This window comes from Doryrhamphus excisus, chromosome 7 (genome assembly GCF_030265055.1).
Source record: "Doryrhamphus excisus isolate RoL2022-K1 chromosome 7, RoL_Dexc_1.0, whole genome shotgun sequence".
In the NCBI taxonomy this organism is placed as follows: Eukaryota; Metazoa; Chordata; class Actinopteri; order Syngnathiformes; family Syngnathidae; genus Doryrhamphus; species Doryrhamphus excisus.
This window is the reverse complement of record NC_080472.1, coordinates 9,825,817-9,849,794: the sequence shown is the minus strand read 5'-3', so window position 1 is coordinate 9,849,794 and position 23,978 is coordinate 9,825,817. Positions and strand designations below refer to the sequence as shown.

The window sequence follows — 23,978 nt, the reverse complement described above, 5'->3', positions numbered from 1 at the left end:
TCATTCACAATACTTAAGTGGAAAAAGGTACACATTTCTTTGCCTTTTCTGTGCAATATAACGCTAGAATAAGGAGTTAATATGAGCTAGCTAACAATGCACGCCATTGGGACACAGCTAATTTGATGCTTAAGCCAAAACAAAAAACGCCAGCAGTACCAACAAACCAAAAAGGACAGACTGAGGGATACCAGCTCTCAACTTAGACCAGACGACCTCGCTACGAAGACTCACCAAGATGCTCATTTGTTCTGAGCATTTTTTTTTTTTTACTGAAGATTATTTTGAACATACCAGCTCAACAAGGAGGACACGTCTTGTGCTGAAAGATACTATTGATGGTATTCCACCAGTCAGCATCCCAATGAGAGAGGACATTGTTAGTAACTGTTTATATATTTCACTTTTGGCTGATAAGGGAACACAAAAGTCAAGTGGTAGACCCTGATGGAGGATATGATTCCATCAAGACACAGGACGATCCTCGGCCCAAGTGAAAGTTGTTCCTGTTGTCAAGTGGAGTCCAATAACCATCAGATGGCATTTGCAAGAGAAGGGTTTTAAGAAGTTTTCAAAGGTCTTGTCTCTTTCAACGCCATTATTCCGTTGGGAATTTGCAGATAAACACCCTCCCTACATGGGCCATTGAAAGGTGGAAGAAAGTTTTATTCTCTGTTGAGGAAAGAAATGTCAGTCCTGATGGATTTCAACGTGACTGGGGTACAAGGAGATCCCACCTGCTGTTTTCCACACAGCACAGTGGAATGGGATGGAACAATGGAAGGGGTGTCAGATGGTAACTAGGTGTTTTGCAGGGATCCTTCATGACTGAAGACCCCCGTCTGTCTGGTAATGACTGGCTTTTTCAACGGCACAACACTGCAGTTCACAATGCCCGCCTGACAAAGGACGTTTTCCAGAGGAATAACGTCACCCTTTTGGACCATCCTTTGTGTTCCCCTGATCCTACTGTAGATTCAACTGAGAACATTTGGGGATGGATGGCAAGGGAAGTTTCCAAAAATGGACATCGGTTCCAGACAGTGGATGCCCTCCGTGAAGCCATGTTCTTCCAACAATCCCCCCAACCTCGTGGAAACAATGGCATCAAGCATGCTCAAACACATTTTTGAGGTGATTATCAAGAATAGTCCAGCTACTTATCGTCCTTTTTGAAACAGTAAACCTTTTTGACAGTTAACAGTTGCGAGGGAGAGACAAAAACAGCAGCGACAACAATTCCCCATTTCTTCTCTTTAGATTTGGAAGCTCTCTTAGAACCTCCGCGAGATCCAAAGGTGGAAAATGTAAATTCTTGCCATTTTCCAACTGGTCTTTTTTCCATAAAGAATGTCATAGTAATATTTGTGTACAGTGTGCAGCTGGAACAAAACACTTCAAGAAAATGAAGGAAGACCAAGTACTTTTTAGTCTTTCTCCGACCGCACATCCTTGCCAACTCTCTTCAATTGCAGCATCATCACAATAGGGGGTGTTAGTGATCATCAAGCCCCCGACTGAGCTGCCATGCAATTTAGACCTATTCCATCACTTCCCTTTCCTGTCAGCCAGACCTGCTTGTCATATTAGGCTGTAAAGATTGACATGTCGTGGACTAATTTTAGTCTTGTGTTCAATTTCCACTCCTCTCCATTTTCTCATTCTGTTAACGGTGAAAATTGTACACGAGGCACAAAGCTGACATGAGACATGCGAAATAAAGCCGCAGACATGCTGGTAATTTGGCCACTAGTCACTGACAAACCCATGGGGCGAAAATGCCGCCTAATGCAGTGATTGGCAGTAAAAAGGCACACCTTTTCTAGTTGTGGCTAAAAAGAGCCTCCTTTCACTTATGTTCTCATCACAGATGTGTAATTCACTTGCCGCATTTCACAGCACCACTTACTCACATTTTTTAGAGCTTCAAAGGCCCTAATATTCTACGTACATTAGGCATCATTAATCCAGACATTTCATTCTATAATCCAAACAATATTCACCATAAATTTGTAGATTGTCAGGGTTTTCTTTTTCCTCCAAAGCACAGAACACACAAAAAAACAAAGGATAAATTCAAAATACATCCATCCATTTTCTATGCCGCTTATCCTCACTAGGGTCGCAGGTATGCTGGAGTCTGTAAAATACTTATTCTAAAGATAAATTATTTCCATACTATCTTTTATATAAAATACTGTTTCAGGTCAAAGAACAAAGATGTCACAGCATATATGTACAGTAGAACTTGGTTAGCGCACGCCCCAGTTAGCCTGTTTTTTGGTTAATGCCGAAAGTTTATGGCAAAATTTTTGACCATTGACCAGTCTCTCGCCTCACCTTCGCTTGCCAACAAGACAGTTGTACTCATATAGAGCCAATACCACAAGCCTGACCCAGACGAAGAGCCACAAAAGTAGGGGTATCCAAAGTGTGACCTTGACTCATTTGTCATTGCATCATTGCAGAAACAAAATAAAATGAAAAACATGCAAACATACAAGGAAACAGGAAGTGGAAGGCAGCTCTGTAAAGTTACAATTTTGTTAAATTTTTAAGTGTCTCACCGTATTGACTCCTCTGACATGCCTTCCTCCTGGTGCCGTTCGGCTGTTGCTTTTTTGTGTCCTTGTTGCTCCTGTTTTAGTGTTTTACTCCCGACTTTATATGACATCTTTACTCTAGGATACAATATGTCTTCAACTCTCACATGTGTTTTCAACACCATCTACTGGTAGCAGTAGTAAATACAATAACAGACACATATAAAGGATACAGCGATATAATGAGGGAACACTGTAAATGAGGAATGAAACGGATTAATGAACATTTAAGGTTACTTTTACCTTCGTTGAAGACGTGATTGTTTACAAAGACGGCAATGTTGTAGCAAGATAAATATAGACAGCACATTTCTGTTTAGTTATTGTTATTTCTTGTATTCAGTTGTGTTTCTACCCTTATTTAGCAAAATGATGGCACTTGCAAACTTCTTTGGCAATAGTGTGGCTTATTTTGCCTTCGAGATTAAACCAAATCGACCACTGACGACAGTGGTTTACACGTATTAGCAAAGAAGGCTACTAAAGTAAGACATTCTCTGGTAAAAATACTCAGAACACATCTGGACTCCCGCAGTGAATTAATAACATGACTATGACAATATTGTGCACAAACTGGAAATTGTACATAAACCGAAGCAAAAAATTTGTCAGAGTACGCTAACCGAGGTTCCACTGTACAAATTTGCAACACCAAAATTGCAGATGCATGCTTTTCACACGACGTGTATGCATTTTTTCTACTCATCAAACTCAAAACATTAGAACAAATTAGAAGAAAACTTGGACGTACAAATAGATGTATTTTTGATCACGCTCCACCTCTGTTTTAGTTCCAGAATTCTGCTGCTGTTGTTGGGCCTTGGGGGAGGTCTGTATTCTACTGAATGCCATTCTAGTTTATGATGGAAAAGTACATGTTGTTTGCGTCATTTTATCATTAAGATGAGCTGTTTATTCCTTAGAGTTCTGGAAAGTCTTTTGAGAGGCAACAAAGTTAATTTTTATTAATTTTGTTGGGGTTGGCATCTGCTCAAGTATCATTTAAAGGGTTTAATTTTTTTTTTCAAATCAATTCTATATTCCTGGAATGTTAATTATTTCCTCCAATAGAATGGGAGCAGCTTTTTCATAGTGCATGAACAGGATGCTCCTCCCAAGCTGCCCTCATTCACCAATCATCCCATGGTGATTTTCATAGAACTCTTCATCTGCCGAATGAATGGAAAGATGACTGATCGAGCAGGGTGCAACGTTCATGGCTGAGGACCCTGTTCTCCTGAACAAGTTGTATTTATTCAACAAAATTGTTGCTGCAAGGCTGGCTACCGTTTCAGCACCAGCCACAGAGAGTGAAACTTAGTAGTCAATTATTCACATCAGTCCCCAACGTAATGCACAGTAGGTTGCTCTTTTTACATATTTTGACAACATCTTGATTAACAGGTTTTATCTATGCATGTAACAAATCCTTGTGTTTGAATCCATCGCTAACAAGTCTACTGCTATCAAACTCAAGGATGGAGCTGTTAAGGTTAGCTCAACCTATTTACTCGGGGTGTGCAACCCAGTCCATATTTGTATTTGTTGAGGTCAGAAAAGTATTTGTATTTGAGTAAAATATTAAATGCAAATTATATTAGTAATATTAGTTTTCAATACTGTATTCATGTTTGGCCCCATCCCTACTATTTACACTGCATGCTGGGAGGATCAACGGCATGACTGACAAAAAAATGTAATTTAGTATTTTTATTCGATGTGTTTGTTGTGGGATCATTAATAAATTTTGAATATATTGTCCTTCTAAGTGGTAAACCTTATATAACCTCACATTTGCTTTCACCTGTGACTTGTTTGAGACAGGCTTTAGTTGTGTCTAAAATTGGCAATTCAATATTGATTGAACTGAGCAGAAAAGGCAGATGGCACTTCTAGTAAGTCTCTCCACAGAAACGAGACAATTAAAAATTACTGTCAGTCAAAGCAGAGGAAAATTAAACAAAAAAAATCTTTATGCTCACCAGCTAATACAGATGCTGTAGAAAATAACATATCGGTCTGTCTGTATTATGTCTATTCACACACTGTCGCTGTGGACTTGGAAATCATCACATTTGTGTCTTCATTCATGTCAGCGTATGCTGCTCACAAGACCAGCGAACACTCTCTAATCGCCCAGCCTCCACGTATTGGCACAAAGTTGCTGAATGGGTGAAAGGAGGGTTCACTCCGTTCATTCCACTCTAGCACCAATGCGCATAGACGTGTGCGCATTGTGAACTCTCTTGTTATCCAGCCTGTGTGATAAAGAGAGATGAGGAAAAGCAACAGGAGGCAAATCGACAGTTTTTTTTTATCGATTACTGTGACAGACCTATGTACTATTAATCCGTATTAATCCACGATATCAGTATAGGGCATATCTCACTCATGGATGGGACAGGAAGTGGTGTCGGGGGTTCAGAGTTGAGTTTCATCTTTGTGTGGGCAACAGCCGCAACAGTAGCTGGTGTTTTTATTAGGGATTACTGTACCGATTGGGAGTTATTTCAAACCTGCAATAAAAGCCTGTTGTTCCGGTGTCCGGTGCTTGTGCATCTAACACTATTGACCAGTGTAGAATACTTCATAATTTGTATTTTTCGTCATCTAGCCATTTTTAGGCTTGAAAATGCTTGACATACTACACAAAAAAATAGGTAACATTTGCTTAAATTAGGGGTGCTCCCAACCAATCGGCCATCGATCAGTATTGGCAGATTTCTTTGAAAAATCACATGCTTGGCATATGTTCTATAAAGCTGATCACAAAAGCCGATCACCTGTGGCTAGCAGCAATCCCTGTGTGCAGTGCCGTGTCCTGCCCCGAACTAGCAACGTTATCCTCCCACTTTCCTTCAAAACAATAACAATTATGTCGACGGCGTGCAACAGAACCGACAACACATGACACGAAAACTATTTTGCAGGTGTAGCACATAAAAAAAAACTATGGCGAGTATGGTGAGTTTTCCAGGCTAACGGTGTGATCATCAGCCAAAGGGCAGTTAATGCAGTGGGACATATGTGTGTGAAACTATCATTGGATTTATTGAAAAAGATGACCACTGGGGTACGCCGAATGCTCTCTCACTTAGCTGGAAATGTCATCCTCTGGAAGGTTTAGCATTGGCATTAACATTAGCATAACCTACTGGTTAGTGCGCAGGCCACACAGATGGGAGACCCGAGTTCAATTCCACCTTCAGGCATCTCTGTGCGGAGTTTGCTTGTTCTCCCCTGCATGCATGGTTGTCTCCGGGTTCCGGGCTCCACATTCCAAAAACATGCATGCAAGGTTAATTGGCGACTCCATATTGTATGTGAATTTGAATGTGAGTGTGGTGTGAATGCTTGGTTGTCTATATGTGCCCTGTGATTGGCTGGTGACCAGTCCAGGGTGTACCCCCGAAGCTGTCTCTCCCAAAGACCAGCACGCGGACCCTCGTGAGGAAGCAGTAGAAAATGAATGAATGAATGTAACATTTAGTGAGTGTAACATTTAGAAGTATACGTAACTGCCACTTATTTTCAGCCAGCGACACAAAAGCCTGTGCCGATTTGGTTTCTAAGTGCAGGTTATCATATGCAGCAGCTGCCTCCGGTCAGCAAGGGAAGATTTTTACAGTTGTGTCGGCACTGAAGATGGGAGTGCACTTTTTTCCTTCCAATTCCACTCGCTTTTTAGTGGCGAAAGAAACCCAAATGTAATGCAAATGGTTGTGATTTACTCAGTTGTGTGCTTCAAAGATGTCTTTGCAACGCTTCAAAATCTTTGAGGTATGAGAGAATTGAAAAAGAGGCAAAGAAAAAAAAATCTCCATTAGGCCATCATGATGACCACAGATCTTTCCACCAGATGAGACTCATCTGTTCACTATGTCTAAAAGCAAAGCTATTAGAAGACTTATCTTAGTATTGTTGGTTAAAATTGTTATTTTTTTGTTTAGGGTTTTTTTTTTACCCACAGTGGATGCATGGGGCATTTTTCACACTGGTCATATCAGTGACTTCTATCATTCAGTTTTGGCACCGAGCTGTGTAAAACACAGACTACACCCTGGGCTGCTCACAATGCATTGGGCTCCAGGAAATCTATTTAATTTGTTCCCAAATTCATTTTTTGTTCAAATTTTGTTTCTTTGTTTAATTTTTTTTAATTCCATCTTTTGCATTTTTTGGGGGGTAATGTCTATTAAAATGTCCATTATTTAAATGCAAAAAATATTGATTGATGCAATACATCAATGGACAATTGTGCCCAGTAATTGAGAAATGGATGTAGCTTGGCTAACTAATGGGATGTCAGCCCCTGCACTCATTGTGACGAAATCTTCAACAAACTGTAATGCCGGTGCTTGTGGTTAACGAAGATGTAGTCATAAAGATGCAATTCCAACTGCATATGCAAGATATTTTTTACGACATGCTTATTTTGGTCAGGGAAGTGTGTTCTTAAGTTCTATGTGGGGAGCATGTCTGTTTACGGTCAGAACCTGCTAGCTTCCATTGAAATGGCGATAAACGCCGGCGAAAGTTGGCTGAATCTCCTTTTGCAGAGGGTCAATGGAAGCTAGCAGGGTTAGCTTGTGTGGTTGAGTGTGGGTGACTCGGGCTCCATGAGTATCATTATTAATAATAAATTTGGTGTTAATGTAAGGAACGTTTTCCAGTGCCCAAAAATATCATTATACTGTACATGCTCAGGTCCATATTGCCCAACTCTATATCAAACCAATGAACATGAACATAAAAATGTAGAAGACTCTTCATATAGGAGTACACATTTGCAAATGATTTGTATTTTTAAAAAGCTTAACAGTGACACAGTGTACATAATTATGCACACACAGGGTGCACAGACTCTTCCATAATTACCATAAAACATACTGTATATAGAAAACCCAACCGTGAAACTTGTAAACTACTATACTAAATACCAGGGATGTCCGGTATTGGCTTTTTTTGCAGGTAGGTAGGTAGGTAGGTAGATACTTTATTCATCCCCATGGGGAAATTTGCATGTTACAGCATACATCGTAGAAGTAGAATATCACAACATACACAACACGATTAAAAGACACAGTAAACCGACTTTAAGATAACAGATATCCCAAGATTGTCCATCTCTCAATTTCCGATACTGATATCATCCAATACCGATATATGACATATCTCCTGCGGTGGAATGAACATATACATATGTGTTGTGAAGCTAATGGATAGAGCATCAGCAATTAGCTTGTCAAGGTGGCTGTAAACAACATTGTACAGTACAATCTTGCTTTTCCTGTTTAAATTGATCCCGGGTGCGTTCTTTCAGCGCATGCTCAGATATGACGTAACACGCAGCTCCAGACGTTCTTCAGTTTTAAAAATGGAGGCCAGCAATCGGCACTGGACTGCTGCGGAAAGTTCGTTTCTGATCCAAACTAAATGTCAAGACTGGACGAAGGAAAAACTCTCAATACGGAGTTATTCCAACAAGTGAGAGAAAAACTCTGGGAAGCCGGTATCACATGATGTTGATGTTAACACTTTACTGCGCATGCCCCATTGACTATTCTGGTTGATTATAGCGGCACATGTAGACAAGAGATTGGAATATTCCTTTCGGTTTTCGGAAAAAGTAATTTGGAAAGATTCTATTCGGAAAGAGGAAAAACTCCTCTTGTAAACGTGACTAGATTAGCCATTTCATTTGTTTCGGGGAAGAAAATCAAGTTACATAATTTTCATGTAGGCCTAGCAGCAGTGGTGGCTCGTCTTCATAACGGGTGTAATGCATGGATTTCTTGATTACCACAATCTCTGAAGTTATTACATCAATACATTGTACATACAATACAATACATGACATTGTACTGCCAAAAAACATTGCTTTTAGGCATTCCATGTTGTTGTGTTCTTTATATTCTTCAGGTACCACACTTGCAGTGGTACCAGACATTACATTGTAAAAGAAATTGAAGAAACATGGCTGGTCTAATAATAAACAGTGCGGTGGTCACGGCCACCACTGGCCACCCCTGGCCACCATGTAGCTCCACCACTGCAGCGGCACGATGTATTGGTTTCTACTCGTATGAGCAAGTACACCACTATCTGTATATGTATCCGTTCACCCATCTAAATTATCTGTAGCTGTAACCGGAGTGGGCGGGGCATAAATATGATGTGGGCGTGGTTTAATTGGTTCGGGGATTAAAGCTGTATATTTGAAATCTGGATAAACTTGGATTGATCACAAATTGCTATATGTATTTATTAGTCAGCTATATGTGTAAGTGTGTAAGTGATCTTTGTTGTTTAATTTAGATATAATTATTTCATATATAAGAGCTGTGTGAAATGTGATTCAGGCAAACATAACAAAAATATAACAATAATTTGTAAGTCTTGCTGACTGTATTTTTCTCAGAAGCACCGCATTCAGTACTACAAGCAGTTTTCCAACTGACTTCACATCACCAGCTACCAAGCAGACAAAAAAAACACCATCCGTGACTGATGCACGATTGTGCCTGCTGTCCTGTTAACAACACAGTGTATTATGAAAAGGTTTAAGATTGCAAGGTTCATACTGCAATCTATTGAGAGGGGAGTAGTATTTTATGCCATCCATGAATGTAGAATGCTTGATGATTCTTGATGCCGCCCTTGTGCACCGAATGTTGTGACCAGGCAATGTAGTTCTCCACTCATTTATAACGAGTATCCATCTACTATGTTTTTTACTATCTAATATGTTACTTTTGGCCCGGAAGGACTGTGTTATGTACACAGTCCTTCCGGGCCAAAAGTAACATATTTCGCACGATCAGAATGACATCCGATATTCTAGGGAATTGATATCCTACATACCTTTTATCTTGCCCTGAAGCTCCGATCCTTGAGAGTTTGACAGCGTTAAAGTTTGAGGTAACATTCGAAGCCGTCGTATGACTCGAGGTGTCCAACAATCAGTGAAAATCCATTGCAAAAGTGAAGAGGAGACGTAATCTTCCCAACAAACATGTATACGATGGAAAATACACCCCAGTTTATATAAAAAAACAGCATTTTCACGAACATCCACATGCATTCTCCTAATTGAGCTCGCACACACAGCTTCAAATTTGACTGTGCTTACTTCTGGGAGTTGTTACATTCCGATAGGATAGGCGGCATACCGACAAATGGATGGATGGAAGGCGTAAGCTAATCTGCTACTGGAGACAACTGTCATTTATTTAAACGCTTGAGAGGCAGTTTGATGAGGTTTGATCTGAATTTCTCTTGGAGGGTCATAATATGTATGTGTATATGTATGTATATACGTATATATATATACATATATATACATATATATATATATATATATATATATATATATATATATATATATATATATATATATATATATATATATATATATATATATATATATATATATATATATATATATATATATATATATATATATATATATATATATATATATATATGTAGTGGAATCACTGCAGCCAAGAGTGGCTGCCTTTCAAACAGCTCTGTTTGTTTATTCAAGCAGTTTTTATTTATTAATTTGTAAATATCGGTTTTCATTTTCGGGAAAAAAATCTGATACCGATGTCGACTGATGTTGATATGGGGCCGATATTATTGGTGGCCCGATATTATCAGCAATCTTTACTAAATACTAATGATTCATATGTCACATTGACAGTTTCAAAGTTTACAGGTAATCCAAGTCAGTGATAGCATTGACAAATAATTCACAATTTAATTCAATATGGCAATAAAAATAACTACACATAAATCCTCAATAGCTGTGTACATAACCTGAGTACCGGTAGTATGGCGGTCAAAGTAGGTATGTAGCGTTCATTTCCACACTTCATGTATTAGCTGTAGTTAGCATTTGCTATCAAACATTATTGATATACAAGAAATGAAAATTATTATTATATATTTTCAAATTGTTATTTGTTATAGGAATAGGCATTGTACCGCTGACTTAGTTTATCCATAATCTGAATAATAAATATGAAAATAGGCTCTCTGCATGTAGTTTGAGACGTGACATTCACCACTGCCATGGGGGAGAGCAAATCAGGATGGGAGCTTAAGGTCAGCTGACTGATGCCATATGACATCTACAAAGTGACGTTTATGCAATCAAACTACCTGCACGATCGACCGGTAGCTCGCATTTGTCGTAATGGGCACCCCTGATGTACACTAATGAACTAAACAGGACTCAGTCTAATGCTGGCTCCACAAGTCATATATCACCACTCTGTGGTTGCGGAGGCGACGTATCGGAGGAACTCCATCGGAGAGAAAAGTACAGGCAGCTGACACTGGCAGAGTTTGTCTGGCTGTGGATCTGTCATGATCATGGAGGATAGAGGAAGACGTTGGTGACACCGTTGTTTTTCCATAGTAAATAATCTGCACACGCGCACACTAATGTACACACACTTCTTTTGTTTACACACACACACAAATAGTTCAAACACATGCAAATAGATGATTATTTTGTGTCAGGGCTCCTTTGTTGTTTTTTTTGTTTGTTTTCTTAATTATGTTTTAAAAATGTGCAGAGGGCCAATAAATCAGCTGCAGGCCACTACTGGCCCCCACTACTGGAGTTGTACCTTCTGGAACGGATTCATGACGCTACCCAAGGTTCCACTGTAATATTGAGAAGCTCATATTTATTTGTACAAACCACTGCATGAGTTGCTGGCACCAGTGTAAATAAATACACTAATGGACCTGAGTAAAGTCCCCACTGCCTCATTGGACCCACCGACCCAAATGCCGCTGCTAACCTCCACCAACACTACCTCACTGCGACCCCTCAGGGGCCTACCCCTCTATATGAAAAGCACTGCACTATGGTAACATGTTAAGATTGTGGTTACATAATGACGTCATGTACATAACAATGTCATGGTAACATGTAAACATGTAAAGAAAAGATTATTATTGACACAGCATTTCCTTTTGCATTTATAGCACGTAAGCTAAAGAAGACTGGACAACCAAAACCCCCCCAAGAGGATCGTCCCGTTCAGGATTCACCTGAGGTTGTCCAGGACATCTCCCCCAAATTGAGTCTGAACTTTAACTCCCACGTGGTCTTCCGTAATATTCTGGAGTCCATTGAGCCTGAGGTGGTGAACGCGGGCCACGATTACGGCCAGCCAGACTCAGCGGTCACTCTGCTCACCAGCCTCAATGAGCTTGGAGAAAGACAACTGGTCCACGTGGTCAAGTGGGCTAAACGACTACCAGGTATGACTAGTGTAGTTGAAGTCTTTTCAGCTGCGTTCATGAGCTAATTAGAAAGTCCAAGAGACTCATGCCACAGGACCGGAGCTTCATCAATGTTCCAAAGGTTTCAGGCAACAATCCAGGTGATGCAAGAACATGAAATGCTTTAGAAACAAATGAGATCATTTTTATATGGAAACTGATGCAAATGCTTTTCACATGATTCTTTGAACAAGCTGTAACTCATTTAGGGTTTTTTCATATACCACACTGGCAACAATCACAATTCGAGCCTGGAAGAACTAGAACAAACTTTCATTGCGATCAAACGGTATCTCACCAGCACAACTAACAGTGGTCCTAACATTAGTCCTTGAGGAATACCAAAAGGTATTTTATAGTGGAGAATGTTGACACAATTGTTATTATTCCACTCCATTCCAGTCCAGTTCACACTCACTCACCCCAAAAATATCAAGAAGATATAGTGTGTATTAGTGTAAATGTTATAACTGTGTGTAGGTTTTAGGAATCTCCATGTGGATGACCAAATGACTGTCATCCAACATTCGTGGATGGGCGTGATGGTGTTCGCCTTGGCTTGGCGATCGTATAAGACAGTCAACGGCAGGATGCTGTACTTCGCGCCCGATCTCGTCTTCAACGAGTACGTAATTCTCAGAACTTCTCAAATTACATTGACTAATCTGTTGCTATATGACACCAATTTCTTTTCCCACCCACTGCTTTCCTGCGTGTGCAGAATCATACGAAATCCATATCCATTTGTCAGAAAGTAGGAATGGCTGCAAGCTTTTCATCAGCGCTTACTTGTCCTTTTGTTACCCTAGCATTAAAGTGAGGAACATTAGTTCCCATCCTACAAACTCTGATGGCTCTGCTGAGTGAGAGTGATTCAGATCAGGATATTACTCATCACACACAAGCACAGTGAGGTGTGAGGAATATGAATGCTTATGATAACTTAAATTGTACTCATGTCTACAAAGTATTTTCTCATGAAACAGGGTTTCTTAATGATGATAATAATACAAAAAAATTCAAATACATCTAAAAAATACAACTCTGAATAAATATAATGGATGTAATCTTTATATATAAATATACTGTATGCAATCCATTGTAAATTATCTGAAGAGGCGGCTGGCTCACTTTTGACCCAAAGGTTTAAGTGAGAGTGCAGTAACACAAACAGCTGAGTGAGCGTTGGATAGGTTGAACGCTGAGAACACTGGATGGCTGTCGGGTGTGTGCTGTGTCCCTGCAGGAAAAAAAACCCCAAAGCTTATTCTTGATCAGCACTAACTTGCAGCAGATAGTATTATTTAATCTAGAATGTAGCTGTTGCAAAGCTTGATAGCTTCTGTGTGGTCTACTTAAGCTAAACTTTCACCTGAGAAATACATGAGGTCCATTAGTCTAACCCCCCCCACACTTCTGATTTGTATTGTTCTTGAACGTGACACCGTGCTACAATTATGCAAAGCAGCAGCAAAGTGTTTGATAAATACAAATGGAGTGTGTCGATGCACTTGCACTTTGCGCTGGAAGGTAGTGACAAAATTCTAAACAGCCCAAAAGTGTCCAACAGAAATTAAAATTGGAAAATTAAAACAGTTTTAGTTTTACTTTATGCTAATGTGTTTTTGATAAAAATGATAAAAATGAGTTTCCTTTTATGGATTTTTGTCAGACCCAAGGGGATATTTTATTCATACAGTTTCATATGAAACAATTAGGGCCAGGTTGATAATGAATTCTACAAAATATCACAAGTATATTTAACTACTTTGCATATTTAATACATTCAAATAATATTGTATATTGTAAAATAATGTATGACTACATCAATGCATTAAAAATAAAACCAATCACATATACATTTAATTGCTTTAAAAATTATATATTTTTTTGTGTGGCCTTTGTTAAACACTTCAAAACCAAATCTTCACAAGTATCTCATTTGCTGATGCTGCATCCCAAGTCACCATATTAGTACATTAGTACCATATAAGTACATTTAATAGTATAGTACAATTGAATGATATATTGAAGTATTGGGCATCTCAAAATTTGTTTAAATCAATTTCCGCCCATTTTCTGTGACTATAACTATCTCAGTCCCCACTTAAACAGTTACAAGTTGTTAGAACTACATTTTGGAGTCATTTTAGGGTCTTTTATACGCAGGCGTGAAGTAAAGTGCTGCCACTAAGCTCTGTATCTGGATAGAAGACAGATTACGGAGTTGTTCTTCAAGGTGTGGTGGATTAGCAGCTCCAATTTGGAGGCTGGTGGCGTCGCTGTAATTCAGAGAAGGTGGGTAATTTGAGCTATTTGAAAGAAATGTGAGCGGTAAGTGTTAATGGACTGAAGTGCTCCCTGTCACTTGGCTGCTTACTGTCTCCTGCCAAGCCAAGGCTGTCCTTTGAGAGGGGCAAAAACGCGGGGACATGTCATTGTAATGAGATGCCGAATTCAGCAGTCATTGAATAATTGTTCAGCTTTTTAATGGAAAGCAAAGTGGAGGTGCACTCCAGCTTGAACACGGCTCACCTTATCACCATCATGTCGAGATTTAGGGATACTTTTTTCATCTGTACTTTAATTGTTTAAATTAATGCATGTGAAAAAAGAGCTATCAAAGGGGGGCCAGATCTGATTTGATTACATCGGCAGCCTCTTAATACTTAAAAAGTATTCATATTAATACTTAAAATCGTCTTTTCCAACACTAAGCCATTTTTAGCAGTGTTTATTATGAAGTACCATCACACTGAGCAGTTTTTTCTATTACTTTTTTAAGGAATTTCCGAAAAGCATAAAATTCACCTGAGAAGACAACAAAGTTGTTTACACCAAGTACACAAACTAAGCTACAGAAGCTGAAATCAGTGTTTTTTAAGTATATGTATACAATAAAAACTTGCCTGTTTAATACATGTCAAAATGTTCTTGAAGAACACACCAATACATGACATGACACTTAAACACATCCCAGTGTGTATCGAGCAGCTGTATTTTAACACCAAAACGTCATTTTTATATTCTTAAAATAAAATCATACAAATGCTTTTAGTTTGTCGGTGGCTGACACAGCAGCTACAATCTCCAAGCCAAACATAATTCAACAATCCGGCTGTCTAAAATAGTCTCAATCCACACAGGTATCATAAGCAGTAGTTGCACATGACTTAGACGCACAGAGTCACGGAAAACAGGATTAGACCACCTTTTCTTTCTTGTTCATGTTCATGTCTGGTATAACAAAAGTTACTTTTGTTTCTTTTCTGTAGGTGGGTAACTAGTACAAAGACGATATCATTTGATGCAGTGATCCCCAACCTTTTTGAAGCCACAAATCAAAAATCTCTGGCGCACCATGATACTGGTCAAATTTCTTACGTATTATGGAAAACTAAGACCGGAACCTCATTGAATTAACAGCACTCAATGAATACAGGCCCACCATCCACCAGTACGAGCCTGGAGTGTGTTTTTTTTAGATAGCTTTGATGTGTAAAAGACTGTGTACTAGCATGAATTAACTTGAAGTTATGCACAGCACAACAATGCAAAGTAGGACTCAAGAACACTCAATAATATATAATAATAATCTAATAACTAATAATAATCAATCACCCCTGATTTAATGAATCAACAGCAAACAAACGTTTCCTTACAAAGCAGTATGTGCAAAGTAAGAAAGTTGCTGTAGAATTGAATCTCTGTGAAATAATTGCCTCATGAAGAGGCTTCATGTTTGGTTCTGCCCGCTGAGTCTACATAACTGCGTAGAGGAGAAGGGGGGGGGGGGGGGGGGGGGGATCCTCCATTCACTCCTTTGACTGCTGTCTGTCATAAATCAAGGACCACCTCTGCTCCATAGACCCCGGTGAAGCTCCTGGACGTTTTGGCCAGTTTATCCAATCATGGTCTTACAGTTTCACTGTGAGCTTCCATCAACTGAAGCTAGAGCTTCTATGGAGGTTTACCATAGCTTGCTGCTGTCAAGGGAAGGGAGATCGTATTGGGGAGCAAATTCAGACAACAGCAGATTTATGCCCAACACACTCCCCGAAATTAAACACACTCCAGTGTACTTGTCAGTTTACAAACATGTATGCTTTAAGTTTAACATTTGATATTTGACCATCCAGCCATTTTCCTCCGCCCATCCGGGTGCCGGGCCGGGGGCAGCAGTCTCAGTAGGGAAGCCCAGACTTCCCGGTCCCCGGCCACCTCCTCCAGCTCCACCAGGAGGTCACCAAGGTGTTCCCCGGGGCCTTTTCCCAGCTGGGCACTACTACTACCGGGTACGACTCTGAGCCCCTCCCGGATGACTGAGCTCCTCACCCTCCTCACCCTCCTCACCCTCCTCACCCTCCTCACCCTATCTCTTAGGGTGAGTCCAGCTACCCTACGGAGGAAACTCATTTCAGCCGCCTGTATCCGCCATCTCATTCGATCGGTCACGACCCAAAGCTCATGACCATAGCTGAGGGGGGGAACATAGCCGAACGGTAAATTGAGAGCTTTGCCTTCTAACGGCCGCATTACTGCAGACGCTGCGCCGATCCGCCTGTCGACCTCACGCTCCCACCTTCCCTCACTCGTGACAAGACACGGAGATACTTGAACTCCCCCACCTGGGGCAGGACCCCATTCCCAATCCAGAGGGAGCACTCCACCCTTTTCCGACTGAGAACCATGGCCCCTGATTTGGAGAATATTTGACCAATTATTTCATGAAATTGAAAAGGGACAGTTAAACTTCTCTTGTAGTCCATGAGCAATCTGCACAATGCCATAGCTATTGATGTAATAATTGAAGTGATTTTGGTTATCAAGAAAACCATGGAAAAAGCTAGATATTAGCGCTAAAATATAAAATCGTAGCATGAAAATGAACAAGAAACTGAAGAAACAAGGTGGTCTAATTTCCCATGACTGTAGTCTCCCACGCAGAAGTATTCTCTAACAAAAAGCCAAAAGAAGTCAAAGAAGCAAAAGAAAAAAAACAGCCATGGATGACAAAATAACTTACCAAAAGCTTTTGATACAATCAATCATGACATCTAATAACTAAATTAGAAAGGTACGGAATAAGAGGATTAGTTCTGAACTAGGTCAAAAGCTACTTAGCTGACAGGAAGCAATACGTAAAGCTAGGAGAATACACATCTGCAAGTTCATATATTACGTGCGGAGTACCCCAGGGGTCAATACTGGGACCAAAACTGTTCAACTTGTACATCAATGATATCTCCAAAGTCACAGAAGACTTAAAGCTGGTATTATTTGTGGATGATACCACTGCTTTTTGTTCTAGAGGGAGTACAGACGAAATCATTAGAAAGGTCAGAGAAGAAATGGTCATATTAAAAAGATGGTTTGATGATAATAGATTATCCTTGAACCTAAGTAAAACTAAAATCATGCTGTTTGGTAACAGCAGAAAGGACACGTACCAGCAAATACAAATAGACGGTGTAGACATTGAAAGGATGAAGGAAAATACATTTCTGGGGATCACAATAGATGAAAATATGAGATGGAAACCTCATATTACAAATATACAACATAAGGTGGCCAGAAATATTTCAATATTGAACAAAGCAAAATTTGTTCTCAATCAGAAATCACTCCATACTCTTTATTGCTCTCTGGTTCTACCATATCTTACTTATTGTGTGGAAATATGGGCTAATAACTATAAAAGCAATCTTCACTCGCTAAATGTACTGCAAAAAAGGTCAGTAAGGATAATTCATAATGCCGCCTACAGAGAACATACTAACTCCTTATTTCTAAAATCACAAATACTTCAACTTGCTGATATAGTTCATCTTCAAACAGCTAAAATAATGCATAAGGCTAAAAATACCATTTAGCTAAAAATGTAATCCAATACTTCTCTACAAGAGAGGAGAAATATGATCTCAGGGAAGAAGTACATTTGAAACACTTCTATGCTAGGACTACGTTATGCTAGCCATAGCATTTCAGGATGTGGAATCAAACTATGGAATGGATTGAGTAAGGAAATCAAACAATGCACAACGATGAGCCAATTCAAGAAACAATACAAGCAGTTGATGTTTGCTAAATACAAGGATGAAGAGTCTTGAACCAGTCATGATGTGCTATATATATCACTATATTGACACTTACTATGGTACCCATTATGGCATTGGATGCTCATATCACCTCCTACTTTGGTATGTGACAAAAAAAAGAAAGAAAAATGATATCAGAAAGGCAGGAATTGATTGTAAAAGTACCAGATGGAGGGGTAGTATTCAATAAGCTTTGCTTCTTCCTACTCCTTTTGGACATGTGGAACTGTGAATTGATTATGTGATGCACTCAATTGTAACCTGATGTATGTTCAAATAAAATTAAACCATTACCAAAAGTGACCAGTATGCTATCATTCAATTCATGTGCCTACCTGTATCACAACCTCAACTCAATGAATAATTTTGGCTGCTAGGTATCGCCAAGAAAACCAACCACCAACCCACTACCCCATGTATATACGGACTGAATGTCACACCTAATTTATAAAGTCGCAGGACCAGCCACGCTATCGAAAAGAAACCTTTTAGTCTGGAAAAATACGATATGTAATATTATCATTGTAGTGGCAAGATTAAATGCGTAAAGACATAAATAATGCCTGGCAATCACTAAAGTTGAATAAGAACATACCCCTCCCTGCCCGATACAGCTTATCGAAAGTGGACTGATGACTTTGTGCTGAATGATGGGAAAGGTTCCTGGCTTCATTGCCATCCTCCCTTTCCATTCACTAGTGATGAAATAAGATCTTGGCCTTGGTTTCACAAAATATATTAGAAGCCTGAACGTTCCACATTGTTAATAAAACAGGACAGAAGTGAAATGAGTTCATATCTGTGGCCAACTACGACTCTACCCTCTTGTTCTGAAAAGTCTGAACAGGAAAGACCCAATTTCAGATTTTCCATACCGAATATTGTTAGAAGGAAATTACAACGCAAATACATTGTGACTTTAACCTCTGACCTCATCTTCCCTGCAGCTTGCCACAGGACAAAATGTCCAGATGTAAAGCAATTTATTCTCTTGTGATTTGATCATTGGCGTGAATGCGCTGCTCACCCTGTGACCTTCTTGACCGCATGCAGGCATCGGATGCACATCTCCACCATGTACGAGCACTGCATTCGCATGAAGCAGCTGTCGCAGGATTTTGAGTTGTTGCAGATAACACAGGAGGAGTTCCTCTGCATGAAGGCCCTGCTCCTCTTCAGCATTCGTAAGTTTTCCACGTTGGATTGCAAAAACTGCATGGAAATGAACACAGATTATTTTTTAAAGGGAGCTTTAAAAGATAAAGCAGCATAATCTGGTTAAAAACATTCAGATTTCATCAAAATTTAGTTGAATTTCTTTTCTGTGCTGGGTGTACTGTATTGGTATATGGTCGTTACCATGAGACGACCCCCGGCCACCTGAAGACGTTTCACCGTCATCAGACTCCTGATGACTTTTTTCAACAACATTTTCAGCTGTAACACAGAACCAGGCAGTAACCTTCATGACAGTTTTATTTTACAATTCACAAATAATGCATTCACAAATTGGGAACTATATACTATAATACTGTAATTATTGTCCCGACATGTTGTCTAACATTACATAAATGGAATATATCTGGGGCCTGAGTTGTCCCTTGTTGGGCAACGTGGTACGAATGGTATGAATTGACACACCATTACGGAATAGCTCATGTCGAAATTTGTCATCGCCAAGTAGCTTCACCAGAAGGGACGACTGTATTTATAGCGTTTTGGTGAGCTGCTTGGGTAGACCGTCATGGCGAGCCTGGTTGTGGAAGCGGCGGTGCCTGCCCAACACCCCCCCTCGCATCCTTGTTGGTGCGGATGATGACGATGATGTTACTGTTCCATATACTGTGTATGAATTTGTGTCTGTGTGTTTAATGGTAGTCTGACGTCTTGGAAACGTCTTGGCACTTGACTTTGAACACAAGGCGTACTTGCTTTAGTGAAGCTTTCTTCGACATGCATGACTAACATTAAAAATCCAGTTACTGTCTATAAATGTACATTTGATCTGTTGTAATGTGGTGTCCAAAGGCCGAAAACATTTCAGGAGGCAGACTTACAGGCTTGGCACATTTATTTAACAAGGAAGAAGGAATTCATGAAAAACACTAAAACCCCCCCAAAAAATGTTTTGAAAAAAAATACTTGAATGACTCCAAAAAACAGCAAGAAGAAAAAAAGAATTCACTCACATCAATGAAACACGGTACTCAAAGAAGCCCCAACTACTCCTTTATAGGGCTCTCAATCTGGCCAGAATGTCCCATATGTTGGTCTACCAAACACATCTAATAATGTAACTGTTCAAAAAACAATAAAAAAAACAATACCATCTTATACCATCTTATCTTCATAAAACATGAACGCATACACATATTTCCCTACCCGAACCTGAGATTAAATCCCCACAAAACCTACAACCCCCTCCCTCATCCCCAGTACATGGTATGGTCTGATGATGTCACTAATGACATCACCAAAGTTATAAAATAAAGACTCTTGGCGGCTCCTCCCCAAACGTTCCTGTTTGTGACTACCTTGGTGAGTATCCACCTGTTCCTAATAAAGCCCAAATCCTAAACAGCTGTTTAATTTAGTTTGAATTAACCTAGTACTATTATAAATGACATAACTTTCAATAAACAATGAAATCATGAATATAATAATACAATAAGACAGAAGTGAAGAGTTGTAATTCTGTCACTTTGCTACAACATGCTAAACACAAGCAGCTAGCCAAAGCATACACTTGCCATGCTTCGAATTTTGGGGCTTCACTCGCTCTTCATAAATCATGCTGCTGGGTGGTTGAATATAGCCTACTATTAGTAAAAAAAAATAAAAATAGTATATTTAAGCAAATTGTATTTTTATGCCTTAATGAAGCATTCAAGTATAGAAATGGCTAAATAAACTAAAATGCAAAGAAGGCATTCAAAGACACTGTGATGATATGTAGACTAGTCACTAGGTCACTAGGTGTCAATCATGTTTAGAATGTTTCAATAATGTTACTCTCATGTTAGGTGAGACACGAAAGCACCAGACTTACTGATCTACTGCAGGTTGGGCTCCTGTTGCAGACAAAACCCGTGCCAAGCTAAAACTCAACCCTGAACCCCCACCGTCACTTCCTGTCCAACACCAGAACACATTTACTGTGGGTCACAAGTCAATTATGTCAATATTTCTACTATATTGGATAATATGATTGTAAAGTTGAATATAGGAATATCATTTGCTCTTATGTTAAAACCCATATTTTATATTTTAAAATGTGGTAAACAGGTTTTCTATGCTCTAGCTATAAAAATATTACATTTATTAATTAGTAAACCTAATTTATGTACAAAATATAGGCTGACTTCCTTGTTGTGTCTGTACAGTAATAGTACAGTAATAGTGTACAGTAGTTTCTGTACATCAATGTCACCGGTGTAGAATACTACATATTTTGGCATATATCACAATGCTTTTTGTTGTATCCTCTGAATGCCTGACATTTGTATTTTTGGCAATTTACCCATTCTTATGCTTGAAAATTATTAATTTGGGCCAAAAATATGTAAAATTAGCTTAAATTGTCACAATTGGGCTAGGGTTAGCTCTTAGTTTTCCTCTTTCCCTCTGTTCCTCTGTTCCTGTGTCTACGCCCTTATTTTGACACTACTTCCTTTGTTTCCGTTTCCTCCCTTCCACACCTGTTTCCCATTTTTTCCCTCTCCTATTTAGTTCAGGTGTGTGCTCCTTCCGTTTGCTGGTTCATTACATACTTTGGTTGGATTTGAGAAGTTGCAGTTTTTCCCGCTGCTGCAAAGCCATCAATAAAGAAAATAAATTTTCATCTGCACTTTTGGTCCTGCTCTCTGCATCCTGGGGGTGCAACGCAATGACGTACCCGTCGTACGTGACAGAATGAACCAGCCAGACGACGACCTCGTGGAGATGGACTTTTGGACCTTGCAGATTTTCAATTCAATGTAGGAGGAGTGCACACACAGTTCACTCCAAAGGAGCTGGAGGACATGGTGTGGGGGCCGGACAGCACTCTGATCCCCATGGCGTGGGTGTACCCCGGACCTGGCGGTGACACACCAACCCGCCGACGCACGTCTCGACCGGCTCCAGCAAGGAGAAACCGTTTCCTCACCTCCACGCCAATCCGCCCCCCCCCACTGCTTCGATCGCAAAGGCTCCCACTCCACGTAAGCATGCTGAGTTCCTGCTGCCCTCTTCTGGATCCCTGTTGCCTCCCGTGCAACACGAAGAGGAGCACGGCCATGTTCCCCTCCAGTGCCCAAAAGCATGACGCCCCAGATTCCTCCAGTGCCCAAACCCAGCAGCTCCAAGGTTTCCAAAACCCGGCTCCCGTGCCAAGCTGCGTGACGCCCCAGATTCCTCCAGTGCCCAAACCCCGCAGCTCCAAGGTTTCCAAAACCCGGCTCCCATGCCAAGCTGTGTGACGCCCCAGATTTCTCCAGTGCCTAAACCTCGCAGCCTCCAGCCCCTGCAACCCCTGGCCCCCGTGCCCAGCGGCTTGACGCCTCAGACCTCCCCAGAGCCCAAACCACTTCTGAGGTCCCCTGTAGCCCCGGTTCAGGCAGCAGAGCAGGCGGAACTCAGAACCCTCCTCCAAGTCCCCCTCCTCCATTCCCTGGTCCCACATCCAGCGGTGTACAGCGTCTGGAATCTGCCTTCGGAAGGGGGGCTAGTACAACCAGCCATGTGTCGGAGGACGCACCTCACACCCTGTCCGTGGCGTGTGGGGATGATGCCCCTGCTGGTCGCCCGAGGAGGAACAGCCCGCCGGCCCTCCAGCACACCTGGTTCCTCCGGCCAACCAGGATGTGCTGCCCAGTACGTTACCCTTCATCCAAGACTCTCATTCCTCTTCCTCTGCTCCACAGTCCAGCCAAGACCCAGGGCTCGCTCCTCCTGTTCCGGCATCCTCTCTTCCACGGCGGGACACCCCATAGGGACACTCCTGTTCCGGCGTCCACTCTTCCTCTTTTCCCCTGTTCCTGTGTCTACGCTCATATTTTGACACTACTTCTTTGTTCCCCTTCCAGCTTAGTTTCCCCTTGTATGCTCTAAGTTTGGTGCTCATTTCCTGCCTTGCCTAGTTTCCGTTTCCTCCCTTCCACACCTGTTTCCTATGTTTCCCTTCTATTTAGTTCAGGTGTGTGCTCCTTCCGTTTGCTGGTTCATTACATACTTTGGTTCCATTTGAGAAGTTGCAGTTTTTCTCGCTGCTGCAAAGCCATCAATAAAGAAAATGCATTTTTATCTGCTCTTTTGGTCCTGCTCTCTGCATCCTGGGATCTCAATGCAATGACGTTCGTGACATAAATATGTTTAAAAAAAGGGCCACAGTCAACCATAAAACAGCAGTGATTTGATGATCAGTTATCATTTTTTTCAAACCTGATAGTGGAGGTTGCTGGGGATGAATGTATTATGTTCATGTAGAAAAGTCATTTTAAAGATTGCAAATCTGCTTATGTAGCTTATGAAAGAATGGGCCGCTCTCAGGAGCTCAGTCAATTCCAGCGTGGAAATGTCATCAGATGCCACCTGTGCAACAAATCCAGCCAAATCCAGAAATTTCCTTGCTCCTAAATACAGTGAAGAAAATAAGTATTTGAACACCCTGCTATTTTGCTATTTCTCCCACTTAGAAATCATGGAGGGGTCTGAAATTTTCATCGTAGGTGCATGTCCACTGTGAGAGAGATAAACTAAAAAGAAAAATCCAGAAATCACAATGCATGATTTTTTCACAATTTATTTGTGTGATACAGCTGCAAATAAGTATTTGAACACCTGTGTATCATCTAGAATTCTGACCCTGAAAGACCTGTTAGTCTGCCCATTAGAAGTCCACCTGCACTCCATGTATCATCCTGAATCAGATGCACCTGTTTGAGGTCGTTAGCTGCATAAAGACACCTGTCCACCCCATACAATCAGTAAG

General features: G+C 40.5%; 1 protein-coding gene across 5 annotated transcripts in view; it reads left to right on the top strand.

Moving 5' to 3' along the window:
• The window catches only part of LOC131132781 (androgen receptor-like), a 44,173-nt gene that overhangs the window by 6,842 nt on the left and 13,353 nt on the right, over positions 1-23,978 (top strand). For 3 of the 5 annotated variants that reach the window (XM_058078724.1, XM_058078723.1, XM_058078722.1), the window contains exons 4-6: positions 11,610-11,888; positions 12,390-12,534; positions 19,061-19,191. In XM_058078724.1, coding sequence (XP_057934707.1) covers positions 11,610-11,888; positions 12,390-12,534; positions 19,061-19,191 — 555 coding nt within the window. Of the gene's footprint in view, positions 1-11,609; positions 11,889-12,389; positions 12,535-12,630; positions 15,697-19,060; positions 19,192-23,978 lie in introns of those variants that run through there. The other 2 variants (XM_058078725.1, XM_058078726.1) reach the window with 2 other exon arrangements.